At 38.4% G+C, this 22363-nt stretch overlaps 1 protein-coding gene across 11 annotated transcripts in view; it reads left to right on the top strand.

Moving 5' to 3' along the window:
* LOC143283134 (pre-mRNA-splicing regulator WTAP-like) overlaps window positions 1–22363 on the top strand; it is a 50844-nt gene that overhangs the window by 10361 nt on the left and 18120 nt on the right. For all 11 annotated transcript variants that reach the window (XR_013055354.1, XR_013055353.1, XR_013055352.1 and 8 more), the window contains exons 6-7: window positions 3594–3772; window positions 16543–16697. Coding sequence is in view for 2 of the 11 variants with exons in the window: in XM_076589274.1 (XP_076445389.1) it covers window positions 3594–3772; window positions 16543–16697 (334 nt within the window). In the remaining 9 variants the exon portion in view is untranslated. The remainder of the gene's footprint in view (window positions 1–3593; window positions 3773–16542; window positions 16698–22363) is intronic.

Genomic DNA, 22363 nt, shown 5'->3' with positions numbered 1-22363 from the left:
ATATTTAACATGCGTATATGATCTTCTGCTTGTGTATACACATGAAAGGGGTTCAGGCACAAGCATGTCTGCACATACGTTGACCTGGGAAGTCGGAAAAATCTGCACCCTTTACCCACCAGGTGCCGTTGCCAAGATATAATAATAATGATAATAATGCACATTTATATAGCTCCCTTTCTCTCTAAGAGCTCAGGGCGCTTTACATGAAAGAAAACTATTACAAGTTACATAAAACATTCATGACCACTCTTTCTCAAAAACCACTCCCCCCCTCACCCCCCACTCACACTCTCCCTTACCCACTCTACATACATCCAAAGTGAGCTGACATGGGTGGTATTGGAGAACAAGGAAGCTGAGAGTACTTATAGAAAGGTTTTAAAAAGATGAGTTTTTAGTGATGAGCAAAAAGCAGAAATAGAATCAGATGCACGATATGCTGAGGAATGTTGTTCCAGATGTGAGGAGCAGCAAAGAAAGAACGTTCACCATAGGTTCTTGTATTGACACGAGGAAGTTTCAAAAGGTAACAGTCAGAGGAAGAGCGGAGATTTCTTGCGGGAGTGTAAACACTGATAAGGTCAGAAAGATATGTAGGTCCTGCGGAGTGGAAAGCAGAATAGCAGAGACACGCAACTTTGCATTTAATTCTCGCTTCAGTTGGGAGCCAATGTAGAGTGCGGAGGTGAGGAGAAATGTGATCAGTACGTGGGACTCTGAGAGTCAGACGGGCAGCATTGTTTTGAAGTTTTTGAATTCGCTGAAGAATATTATGTGGACAGCCTAATTCAAACCCAGGACCCTCAGATTGAAAGTCCAACGCTTTAACCACTCGGCTATTGCGCCCGTCGCTGCAGCAGTGTGTTTTGAAGTTCTGGAAGCTGCTATGTTTGCAGAATTGAGTTTGAGTACACTTGTGGTTGCAAGAGATCTTACTGGTTTGATCTGTGATTCCCAAAGAGAGGACGCGCAGCAGTATTTTCCACTGTCAGGCAACCTCTCTCTTCTTCTTTCTGGGTACTCTAGCATCCACTTACAGTTTATGCAACTATTCAGAGATCTCTGATTTAGGTAGTGGTAGACATTCATTCCCACATGTATTGACTTGGCTTCGAACAAACTGGAATATCTTCAGATTTCATCCCTCCAGCTTTGGGGTTTTTTTTTGTTTTTTTGGGGGGGGTGGGTGGGGGGGGTGTTGTTTTTTGTTGTTATTTTTTTTGTTTTGCTTTCACCACAGAAACAAACCACATTGGAAAAATTGCCGTCTCTTCAGCATTACAAATACTGTAAAGGGAGTATCATAGCATCAAATTTTTTTTCAAGTCACAGACTGACTGACTTAGTCATTGGTATCTTCATCCTGGGGTTCCCCTATTTAAGATTCACCACTGTTTGCCGTTAGGGATTTGGCTAACATTCTGGTTTTTTTGTATTTGCCTTTCCTGTCCTTGTCCTTCAAACGTCTGACAGAAGGCACAAAATAATTGATGTTCAGTTTAGAGGCAGTTGTTTTTGGGTATTTTTGTTTTTGTTTTGTTTTTTATCTTCATGAGGGAAATTGGCTGAGAAAGAATTTTTTTTCATACATAGGATTAGTCTGAAGTAGGAAGTGAGCCTTGTCAATTTCCCAGCCTTTGCCTGTGCCATAGCTGCCCAATCTTCATTGCTTCTCTTGCTTTTTGGAAGTCCAGATGTTTTTTTTGACAGTCAGTACTACTGTGGACCTCCGCAGACTGTGCTCAAGAATGTGCCTTGATGGGTCACTTTGGTGCTGACCACTGTCGAGATTTTCTGTTCTGTATCAGTGGAGATTAACATTTGTTTTTCACTTTTTGTTTGTGAAGTCGTGATTGCTGTCGCAGCCATTTGGGTCAGAATGATCAATTCATAATGATAAAGATGATAATAGTGTGTGCGTGAGAGTAAAATCAATATTGAAAAGTGTAAATGAAAACAAATATATCAAATAAGTTAAATTAGTACACATCAAAACCAATCATATAATGTAGCACAGCAGTCATTTGGAAGGGACTGGTCAAAAGAGAAAATAACTCTGCCATCACAGCAGTTTGATTGTCGATATTCCTGTGGGAGTTGCTGTGTACAATGCAGAAATACCAGAACACTTTAACTGTGAGTTGACTTCACTCTTCATTGTGTTGAACAGAGAGGTGTCAGAACATTTCACTTGTCAGGGACCAGAAAATTTGCTCAAGTAATAGTTGGTGTGAAGATACAGATTTTACAAGAACCACAAAATTGTATCCAGTAAATAGAAGATGTGTTAGTCTGAAACGTGGAAGTTGCTTGCTGAAACCGGTTTTCATATTAGTGAGATATTTTAACTGGACTCCACTTCAGTTTACACATAAGGAATTCATAAAATATGGTCAATGCCAGAGACATCTCCATGGCTAAGGTACTATAAATAACGCTTATGACTGAGGTTGTACTTCATTTCCTATTCTTTTCATTTTGGGGGATATGGCTGTCAGGGTCTGGTGGGTCTTTTTTGTTTGTTTGTTTTTAATCTCTTCAAGATAAAGAAGAAAAAAAGATATTTTGCAGGATTCTTATATAATCTCCAATTTGTACGAATGTTTTTAGCTCTTATCCAATATATATATGATTAAAAAGAGCATTGAAAAGCAGTAATTGGATTAGATTATATATCATTGCATTTATTTTATTTTTGTTTTTTGCATTTTGGAATTTTCCCTTCTATCAATTGCAGTCATTGTTGGGGTTGTTTCTTCTTTTTAAAGGGAGAGATGTTTTGTGACCTTCGGGTGTCTGAAAAATGGAGAGGTGTTCTGAGAATCTCGTAGGTCTGACTGTTGTTGAAGTTGTTTGTGTAGACAGCAGGTTCATTCCTCCACAAAAGCAAGAAAATGAAAAAGAAAAGGAAGGAATAGTTGTGACAAATGCAAGGGGAATTTAAGAGTAATAAACTTTCACAAGATGATTCTTTGATTCTTTCTCTTATGACAGATATTGTTAAAACAGGACACTCAGTCTGCAGGCAGATGTACAATTTGAGGGAAGTAATTTGAAGCAAATAGTTGGGGTTTTTGTTGGGGGATTTTCAGATTTATGTCAATTAGCCACTTGTGTGGTATACAGTTTGTGTTGGTAATTTTGAGTTTGCAGAGGTTATTTCGTTCGATTTTTTACCACAGGCAAGGTCACCGAACGGCATAGTATGCCACTTATGGGTATTGTTATCATGTTGTTATAATGAGAGCAAAAGCCCTCTTCAAAAGGCCAGATGAATACAAAGCTTTGGAAATGGGACTAAACCTGATTTTGCATTTAAATATTTTTTTTAATCTGTGTTACGCTTGGTACAGTGATAGGCTTGCTTTTATTTTACACCAGAGTGACCCTATTCAAAGTGAAGGTCATGTTTATACCAATGGACCTTTTGGTGCTGTGCAGAATTTTGTCTCATGTTCTGCTTTGTGACACTTTATAGTCTGTCCTGCAAATTCCTGCATTGGAATTAGTACTGTCATATGGGTCTTGAAGACTTGCCTCTCTTGTTGTGATGATGGTACAAACAGCCATCTTCTATTATTTTGTTTCAGAATCAAATTGCAGAGATGAAGGCATCGCAGACACAGAACTCTGCACAGCTGCGTTCCCTGCTCCTGGACCCAGCCGTGAACCTGGTGTTTCAGCGCATGGCCAAGGAAATGGACGATTGCAAGGAGAAACTGAAGCAAACACAAAACGAACGAAACGCTTGGAAGTTCACAGCAGACAGGTGTATATCTCAAACCAATCTGGTAACTCTTTACTCTTGCATCACTGACATAACATAAACACACACTGGAAGAAGCGTACACTCATGTTTTTTCGTTGCTGCTGCTTGAGCAAGTATCATCGGCAGTTGTTTGAAGATTGGGTGGGGGTGGGCGTCCTTTCCCCGACATCTTGGCTACATACACAGCTGTGGCTTCGTCCATGGGGTGGAGAGTGGTGGGCAGAGCCGAGTGTTCCTGCACCTACTTCAGCGTGCACCATCTGCTCCCGCTGTTCACTTGCCATCACCAGACTTGCCCCCTACGCCCACACACACTTTGGTCCTCCTCCTTGGCTTGCCGGGCCCTGTAGGCTTGTATAACTGTCTGTCACTGTACTGCTGACTCCTTATTTCAGTTTTGCAGCTTGCCTTTTGAGAGAGAAAAAGGCTGGGTCCAGTAAGTCTTGCATATTGTCAAATCAGCTGGGACTTATGAACTATAGAGCCCCCCTATCCCAGTTCAACACATCTCAGAAGTACACTGATCTGATGTTTTAAAAGCATTTGAGAACAATAATTTTGATATTTCAGACAAAGTACACATCTTTGGTAGGACTAAGACAGTACTTTATTTGGCAAGTCTTGGCCACGAACTTCTGAAAAGAAAAAAACAAACTTGTAAAACAGCCTTTTCAAGAGAATGACCCTTTGGCATTTCTGACCTTGCAAGGAGATCAAAGATTAACTTTTCCAGAGGGGAAAAAACCATAGCAGATGGTTACAGCGCTGTACAAGAGACAAAAACATTGCTGTTACAAGGTTACAGAAGGTGGATACATTTGGCTTTCTTGTCTTTAGAGACAGTTTGTGTTTAATATAGACTGATATTATTTAACACATCATTTCTTATCGATAATTAATAATGTTTAGAACTAGTATTTGGTCACATTATTATATCATCTCGGACAAAAAAAGAAATGTTAGAATTTTACAAAGGAGTATGGTCTTGCTTAAAAAAAAGAAAAAAAAAGAAAATTTTGTACGCTGTAATGGGTATAGGGATTTGGAGCTTATATATATTTTTTTTATATACTTTCGTTTTGGGCTCTTTTTTATTTTTTCCCTTGAAAGTTAAGCTGTTTATGAAATTTACTTGAGTCAACAAAATAAGTTAGAAAGGCAGAAGTTTGGCTTTTCCAGTGGTGGGCTGAATATGAACAGTTAATTGATAGAGAAAAAATGGTGGTTGTAGTCTGTAATTTCGTGATGCCTCAAGGAAATATGAATGTGTATACACCTTTATGTAAGTTATACACATTGGTAATGTGATCAGAAATACACATTGATAATGTGATCAGAACTCTTAACACAGGCTCAAACTGCACTTATTATGTAATATTACATTTATAGACACAATTGCTTAACATGCTGTCTGGATCCATGTAGTGCATTGCTCAAGCCTGCATTAGACCAGATACTATTTAATACTAAAAGTCAGAAGACTTGGTTAAGGTGTTTGTTGTGAGATGGTGGTGGTGGTGGAACTAAAATTTTGTCTTCAGATGGAAGGAAGACCATGCTCCTTACATTGGGTCACTTAACACTTTTTAGTCTTAGCTAGGGTGCATGCTTTTCTTCATCTTTTTTTTTGTTTTGTTTGTTTTTGTGTGTGTGTGTGTATGCGTGCGTGTGTTGCTGTTTTGTTTTTGTTCGTCTGTATGCAAACCTAAACAGTGGGACTAATCCGCATTCAGGTTTCTTTCAAGTGCATACCAGGTTTATGTTACTGTTCTGGACCAGAAAACAACACATAAGCTATATTCAGTCTCATCCACAGTAAGACAAACAGTAACATTGTGTGTGTTTGTTTATTTTAAAACTCCTCCTATTTTAACTTTTAAGGATATTGCTATTGGTCATACATTGGGTACTGACAAGAGTTGGAGTAAATGCTTACAACCATGAAAAGCAGGAAATAATTATTGATGATGGTCACATTGTCACATCATCCTGTTCCTAGGTTCTGATTTTGTTTGTACTGTAGTCATCATCTTGATTTGCTTTCATTTTTGTCTGTTATTCCATTTTCTAACATTCCTCTGTTTCTGTCTCTCAGTTGTTTGGATTTTTAGTTTTGTTTTGTTTAGCAGTTATATACTGTGAAAGAAATAGCAGTTGTGGAAATAGATTTGTTCATTTTTCATTTTAATTTTAAAAAAAAGAAAGAAAAAAAGGTTTTATTTTTAACATGTCTTTAACATGCTTTAAGCCCTGAAATGACTTTTGTTGTCATTTGGGCTACAATTTGAGTAACCTGAATTGTTCCCCAAATGAAACAACAGCCTGACACACAGTATCTTTGCATGAAGATTGGTAGGGTCTTCATAAACATGCGTCTTGATAAAGGACAGAACACTTGTTAAGTGGCCACCGTTGTGTGTGTGTGTGTGAGTGAGAGAGAGAGAGAGAAAATATTGGGGTAACAGGAGGGCATGAGTGTTAAAGTAATAGATGACAGAAAGTGTTAGAGGGGAGAGAACAGGTAAAGAGTGTTATTGATTGTCAGAATGATTGTTGATGTGTGAAAGGTAGCTTGTGCTGGGTAATGTAGATTATTGTATGATTTCTCTGTTGATGTGTGAAAGGTAGCTTGTGTCCTGTAATGTCGATTATTGTATGATTGTTGATGTGTGAAAGGTAGCTTGTGTCCGGTAATGTAGATTATTGTATGATTGTTCATGTGTGAAAGGTAGCTTGTGCTGGGTAATGTAGATTATTGTATGATTTTTCTGTTGATGTGTGAAAGGTAGCTTGTGTCCTGTAATGTAGATTATTGTATGGTTGTTGATGTGTGAAAGGTAGCTTGTGTCCGGTAATGTAGATTATTGTATGATTGTTGATGTGTGAAAGATAGCTTGTGCCGGGTCATGTAGATGATTGTATGATTGTTGATGTGTGAAAGGTAGCTTGTGCTGGGTAATGTAGATTATTGTATGATTGTTGATGTTTGAAAGATAGCTTGTGCCGGGTCATGTAGATGATTGTATGATTGTTGATGTGTGAAAGGTAGCTTGTGCCAGGTAATGTAGATTATTTTATGATTGTTGATGTGTGAAAGGTAGCTTGTGCTGGGTAATGTAGATTATTGTATGATTTCTCTGTTGATGTGTGAAAGGTAGCTTGTGCCGGGAAATGTAGATTATTCTATTATTTCTACCTGCAAGCGCAAGTGTGAGAGTGTATTTTAATTCAAACATGGGTGTGTGCAGGAGTTTGTGTGTGTTGCGATATATGGTGGTTGACTGCTTACGAATTGCTGCTCTTTGGTTTTGGCCTTCATAATGGATGTTGAGATAAATGATTCCAAGTATTTTGGACCAACATATTTATTCATCAGTGCTTTCGCTTGTTGTGGATGTGTTTGGAGCATATATATATATATGTTATCTGTACAAATCCTTAAGTATACAGCTAAACTTCTGTCATTGTGGATTTATTCCAACAGCAGGTTTACCTTTTGAAAACCATTTAATAGGCTAGTTAAACAGGAATTCAAGTGAAAGACCTGTACTTCATCCTTTTAGGTTGTGTTTTTGGGGGAGGGGCGGGGGTATATTTAATCTGTGGATTAGATGAATGAGGACAGATGGATTAGTCAGAGATGCCAACTGTTACGATTTTGATGTATTTTATTATGCTCAATCACTGTTTGTCCCAACTTCATGCCAACATCAAAATTTTTCCAATGAGTACATTTTTAACTGGATAGCATGGTCATAGCTGCAACTTCTACATTCATTCACATGTACGCAAGAGGGCTTTTACGTGTATGACCATTTTTATCCTGCCATGTAGGCAGCTATACTCTGTTTTTGGGGGTGTGCATGCTGGATATGTTCTTGTTTCCATAACCCACTGAATGCTAACATGGACTACAGGATCTTTAATGTGCGTATTTGATCTGCTTGAGTATATATACACAAAGGGGGTTCAGGCACGAGCAGGTCTGCACATATGTTGACCTGGGAGATCGGAAAAATCTCCACCCTTTACCCACCGGGTGCTGTTACTGAGATTTGAACCCGAGATCCTCAGATTGAAAGTCCAACACCTTAAACATTCAGCTTTTGTGCCTGTCGGTTTCTCTTGATGATGCTCAGCTAATCGAATGCGTGTTTACATTAAAACAGCATTGAGTGGACCAATCAGCTTATTCATAGCAGTTACACCATGTTGCAGGTAGGCCCAAATGTTTGTATGCCTTGTAAATAAAATGTACATTTGCTGATGTGGCTCTGACTCTTGAGTGTTCCTACCAAATTCAAAATGTTCCTATCAAATTTCCAGATTGTTCCAACAAAAACGTGACAGGGGTTGGCATCTCTGGTTTATAGTGACTGAGGGGTTGGGATGGGATGTCAGGACATGGAACAGAGAAGGCAATGTTTTCAAAGAAAAAATTGAGTTTTTAGAAGAAAGACATACAACTGGGCTCAACACTGAATCAGACATCACCTCCTTCAGTCTGTGCATTTGTGCTCTGTGTGTGTTAACGTTTCTGCTGACCATTTTTGGTTCAGCGTATTTTGTGGGGTTTTGTGTGTGTGTGTGTGTGTGTGTGTGGTCTGTGCAGTCACCCAGTCTTGGTTGTCTTGTGTGTGTAAGGTTGTGTTTGTGTGTGTGTGTGTGTGGCAAAGAAATGATGTCAGCATTGTTAAGTCTTATCCAAAGTGGAATCAGGCTTGTTTGGGTTTGTAGTCATGAAATGGACTGGCCATTCCCTTTGTGGTCATTGTGGTAAACAGAGAGAGAGGTGCACAGGATTAGGAGCCAAAGGTCAAGCTAAATTGAAAAGCTTGATAGAGCTGATGTGTTGGATCCAATGTTTGTAAAACATGCTGCAGTGTCTGGCCATACCAGAATTGAAGGTCAAAGGTCAAGGTGGCTACTTGACATTGATAGAAAAATATGATGATGTCTTATATCCAAGCATGTTGGCGTTTCATTGTTTAGTCATTGTGAGAACAAAAGCATACTGCAGAGAAAAAAGTCAATATGACAGCATGGCATATAATATTGGAAAAATGTAGAAGTATTCAGTGATACAGCTTAGGGGGGGTTTATTCTATTTTCTCTATATTTTCTCTCTGTCCATGGAAGTCAATGGGGTTTTTACTCCTTACTCATTACCAGTGACTTAGCTGGTCATAGTATTGGACTGATTTATGTGCCTTTGTCTTATAAAGTGTCAACAGTAGTTGTTCCTTGTTTGATATCTCTTCTGTTTGCCTCACCCATTTTTCAAATACTTCTCATCAAACTTGGTACAGTGACTGGTAATGGTCAGAGTATTTTTACATAACATTTCAAAAGTCAGTGCAAGAAGTCAGAGGTCAAGACCACATCAGTATATTGTCATAGATATTGTGTTAAAGGTGATCTGCTTGTTTTCAGTTTTGCTTTTGTAGTTTTTAAAACGGGAATTGCACAAGAGCCATGAACTGTAACGTTACAAACCACATCGCTCTTTGCCAGTCTGTCTTTCACAGACTCCTTGAAATTACACCCTTTGTCTTTCTGTCCAAAGTAATTCTGCTCACAACCATTTTGATTTAGGCTGTGCATGTGGGGAACAGCACTGTCCATCTAGTATGTACTAGCACATCACTTCAGATCTGTAAAATTCCAATTGAAGATGGTGAGCACAAATTAATTTGGATCTACTTGCGCCGTTTATGCATCATCAGATTGCAGAAAATAAGTTGTTAATATTAAAAGAAAAGAAACCTTAAATTGAAGATTAGTTCTTCTTCTTCTTGTTCGTGGGCTGCAACTCCCACATTCACTCGTATGTACTTGAGTGGGCTTTTTCATGTATGGCCATTTTTGCCCTGCCATGTAGGCAGCCATACTCTGTTTTCGGGGATGTGCATACTGGGTATGTTCTTGTTTCCATAACCCACCAAACGCTGACATGGGTTACAGGATCTTTAACATGCATATGTGATCTGCTTGCGTATACACACAAAGGGGGTTCAGGCACATATGTTGACCTGGGAAAACGGAAAAATCTCCACCTTTTACCCACCAGGTGCCGTTGCTGAGATTCAAACCCAGGACCCTCAGATTGAAAGTCCAACACTTTAACCACTCGGCTATTGCACCCATCAAAGTCAGTATTTGTATGGAGTGTTTCATAATTTATCATTGTCAGAAAGCTGTGATGAAAACAGAGAAATTTGAAACTTTCATTTAGATCTATATTATATGGCAGAATGTGTCTGATCTGCAGATCATGATTTGGACAAAAGAATTGTTGCAATTTACCTAAGCTGGAAAATCACACTTAACACTTGATAGGTCTATATTATGATCGTAATGGTACAGAAGCTGAACTGTAAATATTGAGATATGAATTATGACATACTTTTTAAAAGGAAATAGCATAGATTTCATCACTCTTTACTGTTTCTGAAGTGTATTGTGAATCAAGTCTGATACTTCAATGGATAGAATCGGGCTTTCCTTTTCAGAACACTTAATGCTTGTCAGGGCTCTGTCTTTTTTTCTTTCTTTCTTTCGGTTTTTTTTTTTTTTTTTTTTTTTCCACTCTCCCAATCAGTCTGTGTCAGTATTTCTGTCAGTCACTGTCTCTATCTCTCTGTGTGTCACTTCCTGTCCTCCTTCATCTTTCTTGTTCTAAAATATTTGTTTGATTTATTTTTGTGTGGTGGGTGCCCGTGATTAAATTGGGCTTGGGTCCCTCCCTGTACCAGTGATTTTCAACAGCCAGCCACTTATCTGTCATGGATTTAGGCGGAACGTGGTTCTGAGTGGGTGCATTTGCATTATTTAGGAAGTTTATCAGATAGCAGTGTTCTTGTGCCATTGTGTGTGTTTGTGTTACAAAGAATGGCTTGTCAGCTATGTTTGAATGATGATGATAAGATAATAATAATGAATCAGTTTTATGTAATTTTGCAAATAATATTGCATAAATACAGCTATGAGCTGATGAGACAGTTATTTGTGAAAGGGTGCATACATTTATCATTACCTCAGAATATTAATTGTGCTAATTTTAATATCACGTGTGCACCTCTGTAGTTCTCCACAAAATTCAGATCTGTTTCTGATTTTAACGAAGTGTAGTGACAAGTTAACTGTTGAAATCTGTGGTTTAAGTATTAATCTTCATGCAGCATTCAAGAGGAGACCTTCCTTGCATGGATATGTGCTTTTTTTGAATAATGGTATTGAAAGCTTGTGTTTGGGTTACGCTGGAGTGTCATTGTGCTGTCTAGGCTTTCTTTTACTGTCACTTGCATCCCAAACACAGTCTCCTTGTTTTTCATCAAAGGCTTTTTCATCACTCTTCTCATAATTGTGCATCCCAATTTTTTTTTTTTTAATTTTTTTTTTTAGATTGTCATTAGAGCTTTATAAAAGCATACTCACACAACATAAGGTCATACACACACAAACACGCACACACGGCTACAGAAGTGGCGTCGCCAATAGGATCTTGAGCTGACAGGATTCTTACAACCGGATCAAGATCCACAACAAAATAGATTCAAATTTTTTCCATACTAATGTTTCAGTTCTTTTATCCAAATTTAATCCATCCCTAAACCACAGCCCTTTACCACCAAGTGTACCTTGTTACAACTTGGCGCTTGTGAGCAAGGATGATGTGCTGATTATTTAATATCTGTAATAATAAATTAATTAAAGCCCCATACCACTAGCCAAGCTTACTCTATCACAAATTGGCACACACACACACACACACACATACACACACACTTTGTGTAAATTAGTAGTTATGACATTTGTCATATTTCTGTGGATGTTTTTAGATTTTTTCATCTTTCTGGTTTCCTACTGTAGTTCTCCTATTGGCTGAAAGCTGAAATTGACTTCAGATAGAACTTGAAAAAAAACCCAAACCCAAACCAACTCTGAGCGATGATATCAGCAGAAAATTAACATTGTCCACTGAGTGATGCTTCGAACTACCAGTTTTCTCTCTCCCACAAACATACAAAGATGCACAGACAGCATGATTTTTTATGCTTTACATTTCAGCCATCTTTTTCTGAGGGCATTATTTGTACTGTTTGAAAATAGAAATTAAAAAAAAATTTAAAAGGGGGGGGGAACACTGGCAAAAGGGAACAGTTTTCCACCAAAATCTGACATTTGTATTCCTTCTTGTTAGGTTAAGATATATATATATATATATATATATATATATATATATATAACATCAAAAAGAAAATTTGACATTCATGTTTTTAAAAGAGATCTGACATTCATGCTCTTCTTCATTCGTGGGTTGCAACACCCATGCTCACTTGTATGTATATGAGTGGGCTTTTACATGTATGACTGTTTTTACCCTGCCAAGTAGGCAGCCATACTCCGTTTTGGGGGGTACATTCATACTCAAAAAGTGTTGAGAAAAACACAAAAAAACAGCAGTTGATAAACATGTGTTTGCACTCACTTGCACTCCTGCTTCCCCCCTCCCCACCCCCCCACCCCCGCCCCTCCCTCCCTATCCTTCCCTTACCCCCACACCCCTCAGTCTCTCTAGCAAAACATTCTGATGCACAGATGTATGTGAGAGATGCTTTGAACATTTCTGTATGATTTATATAAGACCATGTTGTTGCTGGGTATTTGCTTAGTTAGGTTATTGTGAAGTTAATAATATGCACTCAGAAACTGGACACGTATTGCATGATAACATAGGAAAATATCATAAGAATGAAATGGGAATCAGATCTGCTGTTATAGTTTGTTCAGGTTATCAGAATCGACTTGCATGCAAAATGTTTTAATTTCAAAGTAGTTTAGAGAATTTTGCTTTTGGTTTTTTTTGTGTGTGTGTTGTTTTTTTTTAATTGACTTGTGGTTGGAGATCAAGAAATCATCTCACGAACTCAAGGTTTATGTTAACACCAGTTTGCACATCTACCAGTTTGTAGCAGTATTCTTATGATGTGGTTTTCTGGAAAGTGGATTAGAGAGACTTTCAGTTTTGATGAACAGTGTCAACTGCTTTGTGTTTTCAAGCATCGTGCATCCGTTTCAACAGTGCCTGTTCCAGTGAAAGAAAGCAGTTGAGGTGTGTGCTGTTTACAAATGAAAGGTTGTGAGTTCTGGTATCAACAAAAGATACCAGGCTTTACCAGATAGTGTGTGCTGTCAAATTCATTCTGTTTCCTGGAGGGAAAATGGAAAGCTGTCCTTCGTGCAAGATGTATTCCTGAAGATGTTATCTGTGAAGAAGAGAGTGCTTGCATAACGGAAAATTGAGGAGAAATAAAAGTGTGCAAAGTGTAAGCTGAGGTGATGTGAAAAATGAGATGTGAAGAGGAAAAAGGATACCAGAAATACGAAAGTGTCGATTCATGTGATTGAAGCTGGTAGGAGAATCAAGAAAATGTTCCAGTAAGTGTGCATCAGTTCAGGATATCTTGTGTTCGGTTATATCCCGGTGTGTACCTGCATAAAAAAAATGTGGGTCAGATCTGCAGTCTTTTGAGATGTGCAGTCTGTTGGTGTGAGTGAAAGGAGGTGCCAAGCGCAAATGAAATTCATTTCAATCATCTACATTGTTCAACACAGTAAGATTCAAAACCATCTGCAGCATTTCTTCACAGCTGTCACATGGAGCTGATTCATAGCACCTGAAGTGTTCTATGTTGTTTTTGTGTTTTTTTAATATAGCAGTTTGGATATGATTGCATTTTAAATGCCATTTTTTCAAAGGAGCTGCATCAGATTCATTTATCAGGTTAAAGCTTCATAGCTGCATTGAGATCATTCCAGTTACAAGTTTCCTTATTCTGAAGGGAATCTTCAAGATGAAATACAGCATCACATTCAATTTTCAAAAGTTGTTTCCGTCATCAGAAGTGTTCACATTTGATTATCCAATGGAAATGGTGCCATCTGCTTTTATTCATCCACTTTGTGTCAGAAGTAGGCTGTGTTGCATCGTTAAGGAAAGCACGGTACGCCACCATGTTTTGAACAAGTTGTTCTGCAAGCCTGCTGTCTTCCCATCGTTTGCTTCCGTTGTTTGTTCAACAACGGTCCTCACTCCCAGGGTGCAGCCTTGCCAGAAGACCTCGACGCTACAGTGGTGACAACCGACCGATCGACCAAACAGCTGACCAGCCAACCATCTGTAGGAGCTTTTGTCAAATGGGCTGCTTGCGTAGCAGTCTGGTGTGGGGAAAGGAAGTGGCGGCTTTCAGTTGTGTGTGTCATCCAAAGAGGCGTTATCCTGTCCAGTGCATGTGTCTGGGAGGGAGGCCAGTTTCCTTTTCGTGGAAGGAAGACCAGGGGGGAGACCTCGACGCTGTGAAGTTGACGACCTCTCACGTGTGTCATTTCTGGTGGTGGTGGTGTTTTGGGTTTTCCTTTTTTTTTCTTTCTTTCTTTGAATTTAAAGGGAAAAAAAATTACTGTCATTGTTATTGTCTAGTTTGCTGAAAAAATAATGTAAAATCTTACTTAGTTTATATCAGTTGTTTCTTTCAAAGTGAAATATAATCAGTTATAGAGTTAGGCTTTGATTTGTGTTATGTTAGGCACATATTTACTGCCGCTACTACTAGTAAGCAATAGGTACATAGTACAAAGAAAAGTTGATTTAATTTTGAAACAAATGAGTGAATGCACTGAACATAAGAAGAGAGCAAAAAGAAAATTACCATCAAACTATTTTTGTTTTTGCCTGTATTTATTCTTTTTCAGCGTGATTTTGACTATGAAAGAAAAACAGTAACTTAACAAAATATGGTTGAGTAAATATATCACAGAAGAATAAATAGAAAAGGCAACATTAGCTGACAGTTCAAAAGGCAACAATTTTGTTTTGTGGATTTGTGATATATATTTCAAGTTTCAAACTTTTATCAGTGGATAACCTCTCTTTTTATGGCTTGGCAAATAACTTGAGAGAGAGTGAGCAGTTATTGACGATGAAACTTTTCAGATTTCTTAATCACAGGCAAAGTAAGATCTAGTAATGATTGAAGAAGTGATGTAAAATAAACATAAATGCAGAATTGTTTTTGAATTTTTATGAATGCAGAATTGTTTCAGGTATGGCTGTCAGATTTAGGCCAGTTCTGTTTTGTTAGCGGTTAAGTGAGTGGAAACTTTTGACAGTTTTATGGTCAAGAGTATGCATTGAACCATTGGACTGTTCATCTACAACTATAACTATTATTGTTCACAAGATACAGAATTCAAACACATGTCAACTAATCAAGAGATCCACAAGGTCATTAACATGTTGTTTGTGTCAAAGGGGCATTGTGAATGATAGTTTGTTTCATCCCCAGTTTCTGTCTTTGAAAGATTGTGATTGATCAACAAAACTTGATTTGTCAGTGTAAATACTTGTTAGATATATACGCAGCTGCTAATAGTTATAGATAAATACTGATTCAATGGAGTGAATGTGAAAATGTGTGTGCCTGATTGTACGAAAGCTTGTGTGTTGAGTATGCATCTCTGTGTGGTTGTGTGTGTGTGTGTGTGTGAGAGAGAGAGAGAGAGAGAGTGCATATTGTGTACAGATGATTGCATGTGTGTGCGCTTGCTTGATCAACCATATTTATAAATTTTGGTGTTTTGAGTCTGCAGCAGGTAATATCTCTTCATAGATGCCTTAATTTTTAGGCAGTGTGATTACATTCTGATGAGATGATTGAGAACTTACAGGGTGCGAGAGTAGTGTTTCATGTTAAGCAGCTGAGTTGGTAATCTTAAGTATCAGGGCCAGGGACCCTGATAAATAGGTTTTATCCCTTTGATATCAGTTTTGTAGATACTGGAATGGTGGGGGATTGTGTGTGTGTGTGCGTATGTGTAAATCTTATCAGAGATTCGTTTCTTTTTTTGTTTATTCTTTTCCTCCAGAATGAGAGAAAAATGCAAGTTTTCTGAACAGCTTGACAAGTTTAACAGTGCAGTTCAGATTTACCATTTATCACACTTGTTGTTAAAAGTATGAAAGGAATAATAGGAACAAGAATTTCTTACGGATCAAGACTTATTTTAATGATTTTTTTTCTCCATTCTGGTAAATTCGTGAATGGTTCAAGTGTATTACTGAGCCAGACAAGAAAGAGAGAGAGAAAGCACTTTTTTCCCGTTGAAATAAACTTGTCTTTGGGAAAGGAGCTGGAAGGGAAAGATGGTTATAAAAATGATAGGAAATCAAGTACAGTATTACTGTTAGTTTATGATTAGATAAAATACTTATTAACATAATGCCTGGGTAAGTATACAATCCACAGATTTTGAATAAGAAAAAAAGGATTAAGCTGTGTCATCTGGCTTTGATAATTTCTGTGTTAATTTGTGGCTTTTTCATCATTTTGCTTCAAAAAATGTTATCTGCCTTATTCAATTTACCCTTTTATATCAGTTAATTGTGAGTGTATTTATCGTTGATTTGTCCACAGGTTATTTGCGAGTACATTTTACAGGTTAAAAAAAATCATATCCTGCTGCTTTGTAGAGCTTATCAATTTTTAAGTTATGTTTCTTTGAACAGTTTGATATTTTTGTGTGTGCTTTGCTGGCTTAATTTTCTTTTCTTTTCTTTTCTTTTTTATGGTTAAGTTAATTATACACATTGATACACATGGATGAATGAGATTTGACCTGACATTTGATGTTTTGTTTTCGTGCATGTTTTATTCTTGTTGTTTTTCCCCAATACTTCCATATGGAGTTGACCTCTCTACCTATTTCAGTCAAATGGGCATGCGTCTCATGGCAAAGTGTCGCATGCTTCTACAAGAGAACGAGGAGTTAGGCAAGATGATCTCGTCGGGGCGGACTGCAAAGCTGGAGGCGGAGATTGCTGTACAGAAGACACTGGTGACTGAAATGAAGACTAATCAGGATGGTGTGTTTCTTTTATTTTATTATATGGTTTGGGTTTGTTGGGTTTTTTGTTGTTGTTGTTTTGCCAAAGACAGTTGATATTGAATGTCTGTGTGGTTTGGTTATGCAGTCAAGCTGATTTGAATTAGTAGACTTTCCAATGCCTGCCTTTGCTGAAAACGTGATGAAAGTTCAGTTGAATATCTGCGGTTGAATTTCTTTCTCATGCAGCTGCTTAGTGTCATGTCATGCATCAAAATTATTGGGACGATTCTGTCTACAGTGAGGAAAAAATAGCCTAATGTCTCATGTGTTTGAACACACACGCACATGCACACACACACACACACACACACACACACAAAGTGTTGATAAACAGTTAGTCCAACATATGTTCATGTCCAGCAGTAGAATATGGTCAGAGAGATTTAACTTCTTAGTATGATATTGGGACTCTGGGGGCAGTTCTATTTGTCTCAAGGTGTGGATTGAGTGTGTGACAGAGAATGAAAAGGAGAAGGTAGGAATAGTATGCAGACTGTTTCCAACAGGTGTTGTCCAGTTTGCTAGGCCAACAGTAAAGTAGATGATGCCGGTTTGACATTTTCAGTGTCCAAACGGGAAGAATACAAAGGAACTCCCTATATTAGTCATACACATCATCAGAGCACACATGTATGCCTATTTTCTACACATACACATGCACAAGTGGATCTGAGTTTTACACATACACAAACACAGAGTGGATCTGAGTTTTGGTTTATTTACAAAAGAAATACATTAAATTGCGCATGAATATGTAGAATTGAACTGAATTATAAACTCACTCAAAAAGGAAAGTGAATGATGCGCTGTCTCCATTCCATTACTGCAGACTATCTTTTCTAATCACAGCAGGATACATGTGGTACAATATTAACTAGTACAAGTACCAAAAGGAAAAGAACACTTCTCTTGCACAGCTGGTTTATGATACATGGAAGCAAAAAATTGTGCGTGTTCTTAATACTAGGTAACTGTGCGGGATATTAACATGCAGAAGGAAATGCAGCTTATGAAAATGAAAGATGCTTCTCTCAGAAAATAAAGGACTCTTTCTTCGATTGCAAAACGAATGAAAATAAACATGCAAAAACCCCACCAAAAACAAACAAAAGAAAGAAAAAAAAAAGAAAAAAAAAAAAGCAACAACCCCCCTCCCATCTCACATAGAATCTATTGCAATAGTTCTTAATGGCTGTAAGCTCATATCAGAATCTTTGCAGCCAGCTTAAAGGAATGAAGGTGGCATTGTGCTGTGAAAAAAAAAAGACTTGATTTGGAAGAAAACTAGTGTCAGAAAAGACAGACAAGGTCAGATTAAAATAACTATGATTTGGAAGAAAACTAGTGTCTGAAAAGGCGGACAAGGTTAGATTAAAATAACTATGATTTGGAAGAAAACTAGTGTCAGAAAAGGCGGACAAGGTCAGATTAAAATAACTATGATTTGGAAGAAAACTAGTGTCTGAAGATGTGGAAGGTCAAATTAAAATAACTACATGGGGTGCTCAGGTTCTGTTGAGGTTTTCCAGAAAGGTAGAGCGGTGTTTGATTGCAAAGTTGGCCACATTGTCATTGGTGGAGCCCTTGGTAGAGTCAAGAAATGCAATCCTATGTATTGGTGAACAAATGCCAACATGCACATTATATCCTAAGGAAGGAAATTGAGGTGGTTTGTTTTATTTAATTTTTAAGTGTGTCTGTTAAGTTTTATTGAACATTAATTACTGTATTTTTAAGAAAAAAGCCTGTATTCCATAAGAATATTTTAGGGTATATTTTTCCTTCAAAAGTTTGCTCTCTTCTCCATTTGCTTAGCTTGCAGCATGTTATAAAAAGGGAGATTTTTGTTATCTGTGGGTTTTGGGGGTGTTGCAACTTGTATGCATTGAAACATTTTACAGTTGATGATGTATTACAGTGCAGGTGTTACATAGCTGGTGTGTCCCATAATTACTGAAGTCCCTTCGTTGCTTTTTTTGTGCTGTCAAACACATTATTTTTCTGACTACTACCAGCCTCCTTGGTTAAGAAGTTATCATTGCATACTGATGACTGGGTGGTAGTGTGTTTGAACTTTAACCCTTGGCCAGCTCCTTCCTGGAGTTTGGTGTCTTATGGACTCAAATGGGAAAACTGGGACCACGCACAGTCAAGGGTCATCCACCTCATGGATGTGTCTGTGGGAGTGTGGTTCAGATTTACTGACCAGTACTGCAGTGTCTGCAACTCTCACCCTGATTTACCCTATATGGACCCACATTGCAGCAGCAGCATCACCCCATTGCCATTCACCATATGAAAAGATTGGGAGGGGGGGGGATGCGGGGGGAGGGGGGGGGTCTCAACATTCTGGGGCACTACAAAACAATAAAACAATCAACAACAAAAAATTCTGACTGCTGAGCACCCTCTGTAGTTTCGGTAATTTGGTTGTGTCACGCTTTACATTATTAGAGTTAAGTTTTCTTCCCAGTAGCTGTTTCCTTTGACCGGTACTTTTTCGCTCCCCCTTCGTGGTTTATATTGGTTGAGGAGAGTGAGATGGTGTTGATAACCAGCGACATTTTAGAGTTGATTTCTTGCCAGTTCAGGCCTTCACAATTCACACACCAGTCTGTTTTGTCAAGTCGATTCAGATCTCTGTTTGCTCTTTTCTTTTTTTTTTTCTCAGCTGTCGCAACAGTTAAAAAGCCAGCTTTGCATGATGGTAGATATTGATGATGAGAGGAGCAGGAATTTGAATATAAAAAAAGGAATTGTTTCAGACCATTTACATTATGAAGACATTGCAGTACATAACACAGAAAACTTATGAAGTTGGACATCGTTTTTTCTCTGTCTCTGGACCTTGCATTTGGAATGAACTTCCTCTTTCACTTCGTCAGGTCTCCGCACTTAGCTCTTTCAAGTCTGGCCTTAAAACCCACCTCTTCACAAGATAGCCTCCCTCCCCTACCTCTTCCTTGTCTTCAGTTTCTTCAGTTTTAGAGTTGTGCATGCGTGTGAATGACTGGTGTGAAATCACTTAGATTTGTCTCTGCACAAGATTCAGCGCTATATAAATACTATTATTAATATTATTATTATAAGCACAAAGGAAGAACTCGCATCTTGTGTTCATTTACCTAGGATGTAATGCTGTGGTTAGCTACAGTGAGAGACAGGGTTAAAAAAAAAAAAAAAAAAAGTCCAGGTCACAACATGACACAAAAGAAGGGGGAGTGAGGGAAAATAATAATGTGAATTTATATAGGGCCTATTCTCTAAATAGGGCTCTAGGTGCATTACAAAAATATGTAAAAACACACACCACACACACATATACACAAGCATGCAATCACACACATGCGGGCTCTCACACACACTATCTCCCTCTCTCCTGCTCTCTCTCTCTCTCTCTCGTCATGTGTCCAATCTTAAGATATGGCAAAGTAACTGGTCGTTTTGATGCATCAAAAGTCGAGAGCTGGGGATTTTAACCTGAATATTTGGATGCAAAGTTAGTCTGTGTAACCACCTTATCTCAGTTGCTTATGAGTGTGTAATTTCACCTACGTTCTATTCAGTGTGTGTCACTTGTAAATATAAATGCTGGCATTTTCTCACCTGATGGAATTGTGAAAGGAACCAAAAAAAGAAAAAAGGCTTACCCGAGCTTGCATCTTAAGCCCAATTTTTGTCTTCATTAACTTTGGTATAGTGACTTACAAGTGACCGCATAATCTGTTGAAATTCAAAGGTTGAATTGACCACACGGCATATTTGGAAACTGAAAAAAAAGTGGTTCATGCAAAAGATATAATTAGTCTTCAGTAGACTAGAAGCAGTGATAGGTCATGGTGAGAATAAAAAATCTAGAGTCAAGGTCAAGGATCAAAGTTCACGGTCCTAATATGGCAAAGAAATCAGGGTTTGAGTTTTTTGGTCCCCTTTTTTTTTTTTTTTTTTTTTTTTTTTTTTTTTACTACTCAAACTGAAATTGTTTATGTGTGTACCTGTAGTTATAAAACTGGCCAGTACAAATGGTAGGAGATACTGCAGGTCAAGGGCAGAGGTCAAGGTCATAGTGATGCATAACGTTAAACAGTCTATTGGCATTGAAGAGTTCATGTCTTACATCCATTCTGCATTATAGTCTGTACATTGATTGGTCACAATGAGAGCATCAAATTGAAAGAAAGAAAAACCATAGCCACAGTTCAGTGCAATGAAAAATGGTTCTATCCAGCTCGTTTCCTATATCCAATGTTTATTACCTATGTAAGAACACCATAGCCTACAGACAATAGTATTTCTAGATTAATGCAGTAGTGTTCCTTTTTCATAAAAAAACGTTCATTGTGTTACTGGCCTGTTTGTGCAAAACTTTAAAGATTGAGATAATTTGTTTGACCTTTCTGCAAAGGGAAACAACTGACGATATTCCAGGATCAGGGGGGGGGGGGGGGGGGGGGGGGGGGGGAGAAGGCAGTTTATCCAACTGACCTGGCCATAGTTGTTTGCCCCAAGAATGAACAAAGGTGGTGGTGGTGTCAGGAATGATTTATGGCTGCTGGTGTTAAGGGAGTGATTCAGGAGATGTAATGAATGGTGGCATAGTGGTTGTGTGCCTGACTAGGAAGCCAGTGTCAAGAGGTTCGAGACCGCCATGGGACTGGGATTTTTACTTCTCCCCTCCACCAGACCTTGAGCGGTGGTCTGGGTGCTAGTTTTTCAGATGAGACAAAAAAAATCAAGGTCCCATGGGTAGCATGCACTTAGCACATTTGAAAGAAACCACAGCAACTAGGGGATTGTCCCTGGCAAAATGTTTTAGAAAAATATTTGATAGTAAAACAGATGTACTTGCAGATCACAAAAAAGAGGGGGAGGTGGGGGGTGCGTGTGCTGCAGATACACTCTGCCTGAGAAGAGTAATTTAAATTATATACACTCTGCCTGAGAAAAGTAATTTAAATTATTCCTAGATAAATCTGTTGTGATGAAAAAGTAAAAATACAGTACAAGTAAGAAATGCTTGAATATTGGAGAAATGTGGACCTTGTATCCAGTCTCCATCGAGCTTGTTAGGTTGGTTTGTTGTGAACAAAATAAGTATGGAACATGTTGAAAGTTGAGGTCAAGATCCTGGGTAGACATCCCTTTGCCAGGGGATGCCCTGTAGTGTTGTCCCCTTTTGTTTCTCTCTCTCTCTCTCTCTCGGTCTCTCTCTCTTTCTCTGCCTCCATCTCTGTCTCTCTCTCCTCCCTCTCTCTCTCCCCCCAGCGTCTCTCTCCCTCTGTCTGAAGTATTATGACACACGAAGCTTCGCCTGCATTGTTTCTTTAACTCACTCAGTACGGCCAGTCCTCTCTTCTCCTCCACACAGACCCCTCGGATGTCCAGTGGGTGTCTGAATGACCCAACCTTTAGCTTCCGTCATAAGAATTGTGGTATTCTTTGTCAACATTCACCTCTTCAGTGTAAGAGCCTTCCTCTTGCGATATTTTAATGATGGTAATTGGGGTGAAACGCTGTTAACGTCGTCTCTTTCGCCGTTCGTATGGAGAGTGTTAAAAACAAACAAAAAAACAATCTTGTTGCTTCTAATGTTTTTGAAAGTAACCACCAGAGACTTTACAGCTCACTTGTTGCTAGGCATAG

The sequence above is a fragment of the Babylonia areolata genome, chromosome 6, assembly GCF_041734735.1.
Source record: "Babylonia areolata isolate BAREFJ2019XMU chromosome 6, ASM4173473v1, whole genome shotgun sequence".
NCBI lineage: Eukaryota > Metazoa > Mollusca > Gastropoda > Neogastropoda > Buccinidae > Babylonia > Babylonia areolata.
The sequence above is the reverse complement of the archived record's forward strand: the minus strand, read 5'-3'. Positions and strand labels throughout refer to the sequence as shown.